General features: G+C 43.9%; 1 protein-coding gene across 4 annotated transcripts in view; it reads left to right on the forward strand.

Annotated features, from left to right (window-relative positions):
- The first annotated feature begins 11613 nt into the window (after positions 1 to 11613).
- SF3B1 (splicing factor 3b subunit 1) overlaps positions 11614 to 13196 on the forward strand; it is a 38748-nt gene continuing 37165 nt past the window's right edge. For all 4 annotated transcript variants that reach the window (XM_018576144.1, XM_018576145.1, XM_018576147.1 and 1 more), the window contains exon 1: positions 11614 to 11725. In XM_018576144.1, coding sequence (XP_018431646.1) covers positions 11698 to 11725 — 28 coding nt within the window. In that variant the 5' untranslated portion in view covers positions 11614 to 11697. The remainder of the gene's footprint in view (positions 11726 to 13196) is intronic.

Raw genomic sequence — 13196 nt, forward strand, 5'->3', positions numbered from 1 at the left:
GGTGAGGGCAGAGAGCGGCGCCGGCTGTCAGAATCTGGCGAAGCGTCTCTCTCCTCACCGCTCCGCCATAGTTCATTGACAGCAGCTCAGTTATGGACCTTATGGGTTTAGAACCTCTTTGGGGGGTTTTATTGCTGTTTGTGTCGCTGTTAGAAAATGTTCCCTTCAATTTGTGTGCTGTGTCACTAGTCAACAGGACGGGAAGCAAGGGTATATGTCCGCTAGGTTATACAAACCACAATAAAAAAGAAATGTGTTCAGGTCCCTACATATGAGTTTTCTTTTGGGTCTATGTAAAACATAGGTAGAAAAGGCCTGGTGGATTTGCAAACGATTTTATTCATTCCTGTTTTACACTTCTACTTTCATTGTTAGCCCCTTCATTTACATGTTTCCATTTTCTAAAAGTTATCTACCAAAATTTGGCAAAAGTTGAGAAAGGCCTGAAGCCAGAGATTTGTTCAACCCTCTGTTAAGCCTTCTGCAAGAAAGTGTTTGCCTCCATTTCTACAAGTAGGGAGCTGTGTGTACATCCTGATGGGTTCCTAGATATTGTGCCCTCTTAAGTATTTGGGTAATCAAGATAACCCTTTTACCCTACAGGCTAACTTCGTGAATAAACCATGTCTATTAGCTGCCCCTCACCATGTTTATGATGCCATGACAAAAAGATGTGTTTCTACCCAGGTCTCCCTGAATTCCTCAGGCGTGCCATACCCATATGACTTTTACTATAGCTGATATGCGGTAGGAAGTGGCTGAAGACCACAATGGTGCTGTCGCTAGCTACTACGACAAATGCCCACGTTGCAGAACTCGTTCAGTTTACTGCCTATTTAAGTGCTCAAGCTAGCCAAGTACTACAAAACACATAGTTACATAGTATTTGAGGTTGAATAAAGACATAAGTCCAACCTATTGTGTGTATGCATTTATGAGCTGATGTGTGCATGTGTACGAGTCCATGTGTGATTTTTCTCTTAGCTATTCCTGTACCCCTGTATGTTATGCTCTCCCAGGAACTCGTCCAGGAATCTCTTGAATGATTCCACACTCTTAGCTGAAATCACTTCCTGTGGCAGCGAGTTCCAGACCTTAACCGCTCTAACTGTGAAGAACCCCTTGCGCCCTGTGTGGTGAAATTTTTTCCCCACTAATTTTAGCTTGTGCCCTCTGGTCTTTGTTACAGAGCTGACCGTAAACAGCCTGAAGAATCTGTTATCCAGGTGCAAGTCCTCCTTGTCGCCTCACGTCCCCCCTCCCATCCTCTATCCGTGGCCCTCTAGTTTACTATTATAGTAATTGTAATCTCAACGTCTTTCAGAAAAACAAATATACTACTGTGCAAACGTTTTAGGCAGGTGTAAAAAATGCTGTAAAGTAAGAATGCTTTCAGAAATAAAACTGTTAATGGTTTATTTTTTTCAATGAAGAAAATGTAAATTAATTGAACAGAAGAGAAATCCAAAGCAAATCAATATTTGGTATGACCACCCTTTGCCTTCAAAACAGCATCAATACTTCTAGGTACCCTTGCACACAGTTTTTGAAGGAACTTGGCAGGTAGGTTGTTCCAAACATCTTGGAGAACTAATCACAGATCTTCTGTGGATATAGGCTGACTCAAATCCTTCTGTCTCTTCATGTAATCCCAGACAGATTCAATGATGTAGAGATCAGGACTCTGTGGGGACCAAACCATCACTTTCAGGACTCTTTGTTCTTCTTTACACTGAAGACAGTTCTTTATTGGCTGTATGCTTGGAGTCATTGACCTGCAGAATAAATTTGGGGCCAATCACACGGTTTTTTTTTTCTTCTGACTGACGGCGGCCGGCGTCTTTGATGTCAGAAAAAAAACAACAAAAAACCAGAGCAGGGAAAGGTTTTACTCTGCTCGATTGAGCAGAGTAAACCTTTTCGGGAGAAAGTCTTCTTCTCCCAGGCGGCAGGCAGCCGTTATCTAATAGCAGGAGACTCCCGGAGCGTCTGGGAGAGTTGGGATGTCTGGTATAGACTCAGGACTCTGCACCACAATAACCTCAGGACTCTGCAATGCAATGGAGTCTACAATTCAGATTTTTGATCCATAAGTCTATATTATATGTAGAATGCATATGTTGCATATGTTGAAAATGCAATGCACCATGCAGCAAGTGTTCGGGTCCATGCAATATAAATGCAATATGGATTTTACTAATTTAACCACATACTGGTACATTTATTCTGAACTATTTTTTAAATCATACAATACGATTTAAATTAAAAATCTTATTGTATAATTTATAAGGTAGTACAGAACAAATGTAGCACCTCATGGTTATATCAGTAAAATCAGTAGTGCATTTACATTGCATGCCCCCGAACACTTGCTGCATGGTGCGTTGCATTTTTAACAAATGCCTCTGTGTATATTATATGTAGAATGCATATGTTGCAAATGCAGTACACCCTGCAGCAGTACACACTGCAACGATTTTACTAATATAACCATGTATTGGTACCAGGGGCATAACTAGAAATCACACGGCCCCATAGCAAAATTTTGTTGGGGGGCCTGTGATTTCTAGTTACACCCCTTGCAGAGCCCACCTGAGACCCCACCTGAGAATGACCCTGCAGAGCCCACAATAGACTCTCTTTAGTGCGTTCTGCAGGGTCTCAGGTGGGCCGTTCACACCCCTGCACACCTCTTACCTGTCAGCCCCAATCCGCAGTCAGCTTCCTCCACTGCTGGGCCCTGCCTCCTCCCCCTCTGTCGTGGGACCAGGGGTGCCCTCTTACCTGGGGTCCGGCGGGTGCGACGGAGATCGTAGGGTCCTTCTTGGGGTGAATTGGTGCCCGGCGGCGTGCTGCATGTGTGCACATGAGCGCATGCATGACATGCGTGCGTGACGTGCGCATGTGGCAATGCCGTGGCTTCTTAGTTGCTTCGGGTGCTGGTCATTGCCGGGGAGGGCCTTGCAAGCACTCCTTCTCTCCCAGCCGTCCCATTGGTTCGCAGGGACCTGTGGCTTCCTGTTGCCCAGACAACAGGGGCGTCGCTGGCCCCTGCTGGGTTTAAATTCCAGCCAGAGCCAAGACTTGTTGCTGAGTTATTCTGCCATTCCCTAAGCAGCTACAACGCCTCATTTCCTGTTTCCTGTTTCCTGCCTCCCTTCCCTGCTATTCGGATCTCCTGGTTATCGACCCCTGGCTTGCCTCACCGTTTATGATACTCGCTGCCTGCCTCGACCCGGACTGTACTCTGACAACGCATTTTGGATTATCCTTTCTTGTACCTCAGCCTGGACTCTCCTTCTGGGATTGTTCCCTGCTATTGGGTTCCAATCCAGCAAACAGGGGGACTTCGCTCCTTCCCTAACACCCTCCATGGTCGCCGGTGGGCCCCGTCTCCTCCTTTACTGGGCCCCGTCTCCTCCTCTACTGGGCCCCGTCTCCTCCTCTACTGGGCCCTGCCTCCTCCTCCACTGCCGACGCTGGCTTCCTCCACCGCAGCTACTGGCTGTTACTAACTCAGCAGCGGCTGTGAGGAGAAACGAGCTGCTGCACAGATCACTGACAGGTTGTCAGTGAACTGAACAGCGGCACATTCCTCCTAACAGACGCCATTGACAGCCAGCAGCGTTCGATGCCATAACGACCCAGGCAGCCCGCACGGCATCAGGGGGACCCCTTTGTTCCTCGTCCTGGCTGGGCCCCCCAGCTGCCTCCTGGATCGCAATGGCGATAGTTCCACCACTGATTGGTACATTTGTTCTATACTACTTGATAAATGATACAATACGATTTTTATTTAAATCTAATTGTATGATTTATCAGGTAGTACAGAACATGGGTAAATTAGTAAAATCTGTATTGCAATTACACAGCATATTACTAAACACATGGACTGAATATACATTTCAGCACATGTTTAGTGATATGCCTGTAAATACAACACAGTCCAGAATCTTCCTCCCCAGTCCTGCTCCCAGACCCCAGCCTGTGTGCTAAAGACAGATGTAAAGTAAAATACAGATACATGTAAATAAAGATGTAAAAAAATTATGGTAACTGTTTTTTTTCCAGATTTACCTGTGCTGTCTGGCTGTACCCTCCCCCCTCCTTCTCCTCCGTGCCTGCCAGAACGGATGTCCATTCTGTCTCCCAAACGGCTCACACACACAACTCGTTTTCTGTTTGCCGCTGGATGTGAAAGGGACAGCTGCTGTGGGCCCCTGTACGTTATGGGGCCCAGGGCAAATGCCCCATTTGCCCTGCGGTAAAGACGGCCCTGCATTCAGTCCTGCTTTGCACAAGCATGACTGAATGTAGTGTGAGGCAGCCGATTTTTCGTTTACATGTGAACTCGGCAATGTCGCCGAGTTCACATGTAAACAGTGTGCAGCCTCCTCCCGTCCCCCCTCCCCTTACGTCTCCTCTGGTTCCGTCCTCCGCCGCTGAGTCTCTTCTCACTGCAGTGAGCAGAGCAGCAGGGTTAAAAGTAACCCTGCCGCTCCGTGTAGACCAGGGGTAGCCAAACTCCGGCCCTCCAGCTGTGGTGAAACTACAAATCCCATGATGCATCTCTCTCCGGGAGTCATGTCTGTGGCTGTGATAATCTTGCAATGCCTCATGGGATTTGTAGTTCCACCACAGCTGGAGGGCCAGAGTTTGGCTACCCCTGGTGTAGACTGTAGACAGGGAGAGGGGAGAGCTGTGCTCTTCCTCTCTTACCTGTCACAGGAGTTCCAGCACAGTACTGTGCTAGAACTCCTGTATTGGAGGTGACAGGGTCAATAAAGAGAACCTGTCACCTCCAATTGCTATCACACAGGGGATTGTTTTCTGCTGTGGCTTGGCTCTCAGAAGGAAGAAGCTACAGTGACACATTTCTTTATTTGAATCTTACTATGATCTAATCACCTGCAGGACTGTCACTATCAAACCCCCCCTCTATTATCCTCCTGTTTCACTCTGTGCAATACCTGCTTAAGTTTTTGTAACTGCCATGATTATATATTCATGGCAGTTCAACAATAACTCAAGGACAGGGGCGCACGTAGTGCACAGGGTGAAACATGAGGATAATAAGCCCTCAGGGGCAGGGCCCTCCTTACCATCTTGTCTTGAATTGTATTGTAACTGTAATGTCTTCCTTATATTGTAAAGCGCTATATAAATACTATGCAATAATAATAATAGAGAGGGGTTTGATAGTGACAGTCCTGCAGGTGAATAAATAAAAGTTAGATGGTCCTCTAAACAGCACTGACTTGACAATACATACACAAATGAATTGCAATCCTGACTACATGGACTAGAAAAAGGCAATGATATACAGTACTAAGGCAACTAAAGCTCCATGGTTACAATACTGTACATTGACAAACATTGTAGTACACAGGCAACAAAGGGGCAACCTTTGTAATAAATGGGAAATAAACAGGCAATGCATAAAAAAATGTGTGTACAATCAGGCATTTGTGACAATATGTGGACAACAAATGGGTAATTCATTTAGTTATACATGATAACTACCGATTACTAAAATTTGTATACAAGAAATCATATCACATCAAATATTTCTGACCCCTAAAAAGTATTATTATTTTTAGTGTATTAAGTATTATTATTAATATGATTAAAAAAGAGCCAAACAATTAATATCCCAATCAATATTTAAACCAAAAGGTCTATATGTCTTTAATTTGTAAATCTTTGTCTTATTACACCCTCTCCAATGTGTCCTTACTACATCAATTGCCATCATTTTCAACCTCTTTTGGGCCACTATGATGACATTGTGTAAAATGCAAAGAAAGACAATGAGGGGAATTTATAAAAGCTGGAGCGGACAAATTTTGGAGCAGCTGTGCACGGCAACCAATCAGCTTCTCTCTTCAGTTTGCTCAGTTAAGATTTGAAAATGAAAGAGATAAGTTGATTGGTTGCCATGCACAGCTGCTCCAGATTTTCTCTGCTCTAGTTTTGATAAATTCCCCTCACAACTGTCTTTAACCGCTATATAACCCGTATATGTTCTCTTATTCTCATCCTCAGTGTCTGTCTGGTCTGCCCCACATATTGCAGACTTTACGGACACTGAAGGAGAAAAACCACAAACCTTGAACAACAGGTTATACAGGTATTCATCTTATAGAAGATTTACCTGTAGTAGTAGAAATTAACTATTTTATTTCACTTAAATTGACCCTATAAGCTGTGGTGAAACTACAAATCCCATGATGCATCTCTCTCCGGGAGTCATGTCTGTGGCTGTGATAATCTTGCAATGCCTCATGGGATTTGTAGTTCCACCACAGCTGGAGGGCCAGAGTTTGGCTACCCCTGGTGTAGACTGTAGACAGGGAGAGGGGAGAGCTGTGCTCTTCCTCTCTTACCTGTCACAGGAGTTCCAGCACAGTACTGTGCTAGAACTCCTGTATTGGAGGTGACAGGGTCAATAAAGAGAACCTGTCACCTCCAATTGCTATCACACAGGGGATTGTTTTCTGCTGTGGCTTGGCTCTCAGAAGGAAGAAGCTACAGTGACACATTTCTTTATTTGAATCTTACTATGATCTAATCACCTGCAGGACTGTCACTATCAAACCCCCCCTCTATTATCCTCCTGTTTCACTCTGTGCAATACCTGCTTAAGTTTTTGTAACTGCCATGATTATATATTCATGGCAGTTCAACAATAACTCAAGGACAGGGGCGCACGTAGTGCACAGGGTGAAACATGAGGATAATAAGCCCTCAGGGGCAGGGCCCTCCTTACCATCTTGTCTTGAATTGTATTGTAACTGTAATGTCTTCCTTATATTGTAAAGCGCTATATAAATACTATGCAATAATAATAATAGAGAGGGGTTTGATAGTGACAGTCCTGCAGGTGAATAAATAAAAGTTAGATGGTCCTCTAAACAGCACTGACTTGACAATACATACACAAATGAATTGCAATCCTGACTACATGGACTAGAAAAAGGCAATGATATACAGTACTAAGGCAACTAAAGCTCCATGGTTACAATACTGTACATTGACAAACATTGTAGTACACAGGCAACAAAGGGGCAACCTTTGTAATAAATGGGAAATAAACAGGCAATGCATAAAAAAATGTGTGTACAATCAGGCATTTGTGACAATATGTGGACAACAAATGGGTAATTCATTTAGTTATACATGATAACTACCGATTACTAAAATTTGTATACAAGAAATCATATCACATCAAATATTTCTGACCCCTAAAAAGTATTATTATTTTTAGTGTATTAAGTATTATTATTAATATGATTAAAAAAGAGCCAAACAATTAATATCCCAATCAATATTTAAACCAAAAGGTCTATATGTCTTTAATTTGTAAATCTTTGTCTTATTACACCCTCTCCAATGTGTCCTTACTACATCAATTGCCATCATTTTCAACCTCTTTTGGGCCACTATGATGACATTGTGTAAAATGCAAAGAAAGACAATGAGGGGAATTTATAAAAGCTGGAGCGGACAAATTTTGGAGCAGCTGTGCACGGCAACCAATCAGCTTCTCTCTTCAGTTTGCTCAGTTAAGATTTGAAAATGAAAGAGATAAGTTGATTGGTTGCCATGCACAGCTGCTCCAGATTTTCTCTGCTCTAGTTTTGATAAATTCCCCTCACAACTGTCTTTAACCGCTATATAACCCGTATATGTTCTCTTATTCTCATCCTCAGTGTCTGTCTGGTCTGCCCCACATATTGCAGACTTTACGGACACTGAAGGAGAAAAACCACAAACCTTGAACAACAGGTTATACAGGTATTCATCTTATAGAAGATTTACCTGTAGTAGTAGAAATTAACTATTTTATTTCACTTAAATTGACCCTATTTAAGGTGCCCATACACTGCACGATTATCGTACGATAATCGTATGCGATCGGTTTTTCGTATGATAATCGAGCAGTGTGAACGGAGACGTGCGACCGTTTCTACTGTACGGTCGCACGTCTTCTGTCGAACCAGCATGTTCGAAAACCAGCCGGGAATCGTACGATTCTCGGCTGGTTAGAACGGTGCTCGGAAGACAAATGCCGAACGGGCCGGTGTGCGCACGCGCACACTGCCCGTTCAGCATTGCGGTCATCGGAAGCCCGCCCCTCAGGGGGGCGGGCTTGCGATGATCGAGAGTGCGATCTGCCTGTCAAAAGATAGGCAGATCGTACGTTTTTTTAATCCCTGTACAACCATCGCAAGACTAAAGTCTTGCGATGGTTATAGAGTGTATGGCCACCTTTAGTTTGCAAGCAGTTCAACAAGTAGTGGCGCGAGGCAACATAGAGCCAGCTTCCTGGCCAATCCGGTTTCCTGATTGGTCGGGAAGCCGTCTCCATTAGACATGTGCACGGCAAAAAAAATTGTTTATGGACGAAACAAATGAAAACAAAAAACATTTTTATTAATTTCGTCAATGTAAACAAATTTTTTATGTTGTTTCAAATTCGGAGGCAACGATTGAACCGAAACCGCACACTGAAACTGCAGAATGAGCAGCTACCCGACCAATCAGCATCGTGTCTGCCAAACAGTATGGAATCACCTTCCCGGGAAATCAAGAAGCGGGCGGTATCGGTGCATCCAAAAATATACCATTAGTTTGTGCTGATTTGTGCCGTTTCGGTTTTTGACATATCGTACATTCAATTTTAGACTATGTAACCTCATGCACCTCCCACTTTGCACCCCATGTTACTGAATTTATAAAACAAACATACCATTTATTTGTGCTGCGTTCGTGCTGATGTTTGCCGCAGAAATGAATATATTTGTATAGTGTAAAATCATGAGCCAGGGCATTGGAGCCCAAATAAATGTCATATGACATGCTAACCATTTCTCTTTTAGGGCCTGTTCACACAAGTACAGTGCATTCATCGCACACTTCTGTGTGTTGCAGTGGCATTCACTTTAATGTCCACCCCAAGCGCTACTTCTGCCCTTAGTGCGATTGCCTGCACCGGAACATGTGGTACCGCAATGCTGTGCATTCCAGTGTGGTGCGATATTGTTCTATGTACAATCCTTGTTTTATTGGTTGCATGTAATATTCTAATTTTCTCAGATTGTGGGTTTGGGGTTTTCATGAGCTGTAAGCCATAATCACCACAATTATGACAAATCACGGCTTGAACTATCTTGCTTTGCATGTAATGAGTCTATCTCATATATTAGTTTCACCTTTTAAGTTGCATTAGTGAAATAAATGAACTTTTGCACGATATTCTAATTATTCGAGTTTCACCTGTATGCAAAAAAACCTGAGGGTCTAATAACCCTTTCATACAAACCTTTGTCTACATGCATCATTTTCCCTTTTGAAATCTTAGGGGCTTGAAGTCCAAGTTTAGGGGTTGTCTGCTTTTCACCTTTATTAAGGAGTATCAGTGGTGTCACAAGTGGGGTGCGGCCCGCACCCGGGTGCCACCATTGGAGGGGTGACACCAAAATGACTCCAAAATGACTCAGTCATTTTGGTGTCACCCCCCTCTGAAAAGTCGGGCGCTCGGTCATGGACCGAACGCCCGACAGTATCAGGAGAGAGGAGGGGACCCGGCGACATACAAATCATTTTTATCCATAAACCTCTACCCTTTACTCTTATCATTCTCTGGATGCACCAAGAGGGGAAGTTTAAAATCACAAACACTCTAATTCAGGGGTAGCCAAACTCCGGCCCTCCAGCTGTGGTGGAACTACAAATCCCATGAGGCATTGCAAGCTTCTCACAGCCACAGATATGACTGCCGGAGAAAGATGCATCCTGGGATTTGTAGTGTCACCACAGCTAGAGGGCCGGAGTTTGGCTACCCATGCTCTAATTGAACAGTTATTGATGAGTTTTACATTCCTCCCAGTCATGGCACAGGTGGCACAGTATGACACCAGCACAGTTCTAATCCTTGGGGATTTCCATATGTCTCTGAATCCCAAAGAAGACAGCCAACTCTTCGGCTAAAGATACCACAGAGCTCACTATATATGCAGATGTATGTTACATGACTGAGGTATAGTGGTGGAGACATCGTATAGAAAGAGGATCGACCTGCCACTCTGATTACAAACAACATTATCCAGAATTGATTTGCCTTATGCCTCCACTGCTATGCTTCCATATAATCTCTCTATTGGCATTCTAAATAGGGGAATCTCAGACTATGCCACAGATCACCGGATTAGATCACAGAATCAGATCACAGGATTAGAACATGATTAGATCAAAGAATCAGATCACAGAATCAAATCATAGGATTGGATCACAGAATCAGGTCACAGGATTAGATCAGAAAATCAGATTACAGAATCAGGTCACATTATTATATCAGAAAATCAGATCATGGGATAAGATCAGAAAATTTAATTACAGGATTAGATCACAGAATCAGATGAGATCACATGATTAGATCACAGAATCAGATCACATGATAAGATTACAGAATAGGATCACAGAATAAGATCACATGAGAAGATCACAGAATCAAATTACAGAATCAGATCACAGGATTATATCACAGAATAAGATCACTGAGGCCTTGTTCACACCAAGCGCATTCCAGGAGCAGAGCAGAGCAGTTACAGACCGGAGCAAAACTGCGTCCAATGTATTCCAATGGTATTCTTAACTCCAGTTCACATCGCAGCGCTCCGTTCCAGAGCAGGTAAACAAAAATGCAGCAGGCCCTATTTTACCTGCTCTGGAATGCATGCAAACGCCCTGGAACTCACTGAAAGCCCATTTTAAACTTAAAAAAATAATAGATATATTTTTTAAAACCAAAAGCGGCCTGGAACGCATCAAAAAATGTGGCACAACCCACTGCACTGCGTGTGCAGAAACGCATGCAGATCTGGTCTGCATTTGGTGTGAACAAGGCATGAATCAGGTCACAGGAATAAGAACACTGAATCAGGTCACTGAATCAGGTCACAGGATCAGATCACTGAATCAGGTCACAGGATCAGATCACTGAATCAGGTCACAGAATAAGATCACTGAATCAGGTCACAGGATAAGATCACTGAATCAGGTCACAGGATCAGGTCACTGAATCAGGTCACAGGATAAGATCCCTGAATCAGGTCACAGGATCAGGCCACTGAATCAGGTCACAGGATAAGATCCCTGAATCAGGTCACAGAATAAGATAATTGAATCAGGTCACAGGATCAGATCACTGAATCAGGTCACAGGATAAGATCCCTGAATCAGGTCACAGGATAAGGTTACAGAATCAAATTACAGAATCAGATCACTGAATAAAACCACAGAATCAGATTATCCTGTTGCTTTTAAGCAATGAACTATCTCAAAATCAAGATACTGCAAATGAAACAACTATCAATAATAAATTAAGCTGCTCACAGGTTACAAAAGGACTGCAAAGTGCACTGAGCAGATTTTAATATGTTACAATTTCAGTGAATGTGAATCATTTTAGTTGTCATGTAACTTCGTATACAAACACACTGCCGACGCTTGCATGCTTGCACGCGTGTACAGTCCAGTCCCCTACCGATGGGCGGGGAACACGTCACCTCCCATAGAGGGCGGGGCATGGTTGTAGAGTACCCGCCCACTAAGTCGGAGACGCGCAGGCGCAGTTAGCGTGGTATTTACCAGCGGAAGCAAGGGACCCCTGTCGTAGTACAGGCCGCGAACAACATGGCGAAGATCGCAAAAACATACGAAGGTAAGCATAGAAAACGCGGCTATAATACGGTGACAGAAATATATTGTTGTAAACTAGCGAGCTTACCGCGGAGGGGGCTTGTGAGCGGAGAGTCTCGTCCGGGTCCGCCGTTTACTTGTAATGGCGCCGTGTGTGTCTTGAAGGGGATGGAGGACATTTTGAAGAAGCGTGGTGGAGGTTGATGACGGGATAGGTTGGGGTAGTGTTCGGAGCTCGGCTGTAGTCCCGTATGATAAGTATGTAGTGTTGTCCGGCCTATCCAGCTGTGTGTGGTATGAGGAGGGCCCTGGTGTGTGTACATGGCTTTGTCTACAGATCGGCCACAATCTGGCGATTATCAGATCGGTCACCTTCCCCAGGTCCGTTCTATGATTGTTATGCTTCATCTACACGTGTTTTCTGCCATATCCTGAGATCGAATGTTCCTGCTGATTACCAGACTGCACACTGGAGATCTACCACCCTGATCCTCGGCATCACCCCATACAACCAGCTATTCATAGTCACCTCAGACATGTTATTGGGTATACATAGAATAGGAAAGAGAGAAAAGTTCTCTCTGGCCTCTGTGTCTGTGGCCCCACTAGCTGGATTTTATTTTCCCTAACTTCCTGTTCCTGGAATGGCTGTACAGGAAATGGTGTGGGTGGTTGTCACTGGAACAGGAAGGCATGGAGGACAATTAACACACAAGGGATTAATTTACTAAGAGAGGAGAACTTGTTCTTTATAAATAGATTTTCAATTTGTGGAGTGTACTTTGGCTTGGTTTACTAAACGTGTGTGTGTGTGTGTGTGTGTGGTAGTGATCTGTGTAAAACAATCATGTTCACCCCTTTTAACATTGAAGTTTGCATATCCTCACTGTATTCATAAGGCAGAGTGACCATGCTCTGCCTGTCTTCAGGGGAAAAACTCCCATTGCAGAGGAGCTTTCCCTGCACTGCAACAAGGGACAAACCCTTCTTTATGTCTAGGGGTGTTGTGTAAATTACTTTAATCTACCTGATCCCCGTCCTCCAGGCAGACAAAGCTTGCCCCCCTAACTGAGATGCTGCCAGAAGCCAGGGGGGGGGGAGGGGGTCAGGTAAGTAGAAGTTCTTCACACAATACCCCTAGACAAAAGCAGGCAGATAACCCCTGCAGGGAGGCTGCTGGAGAGCATTTGTTCTTTTTTCCTGGAGAAAGGCTTGAAAATACCAGCGACCAGCAATAATGGATGGGGGTTTAAAATGCTACTGACCACTAATGTTGTGGGAATCTTTTGGGGTGAGTGGTGGTTTGAAATGCTTCTGACCACTGATAACTGGTGGTGGGTTCGTTAAAATGTCACCTATAATTGGGGAATCATGGGTTGCATTGCATTTAGCCATTGCACACAATGACATTTCATCCTCCAGTAAACTTTCTAGTAAATATAAAAGACTTCAGTGGGTGATTTTTTTTTTTTTTTTTTTTTTGAACTTCTTTG

This window comes from Nanorana parkeri, unplaced genomic scaffold (genome assembly GCF_000935625.1).
Source record: "Nanorana parkeri isolate BGI_ZX_2015 unplaced genomic scaffold, ASM93562v1 scaffold57, whole genome shotgun sequence".
NCBI classification, from domain to species: Eukaryota; Metazoa; Chordata; class Amphibia; order Anura; family Dicroglossidae; genus Nanorana; species Nanorana parkeri.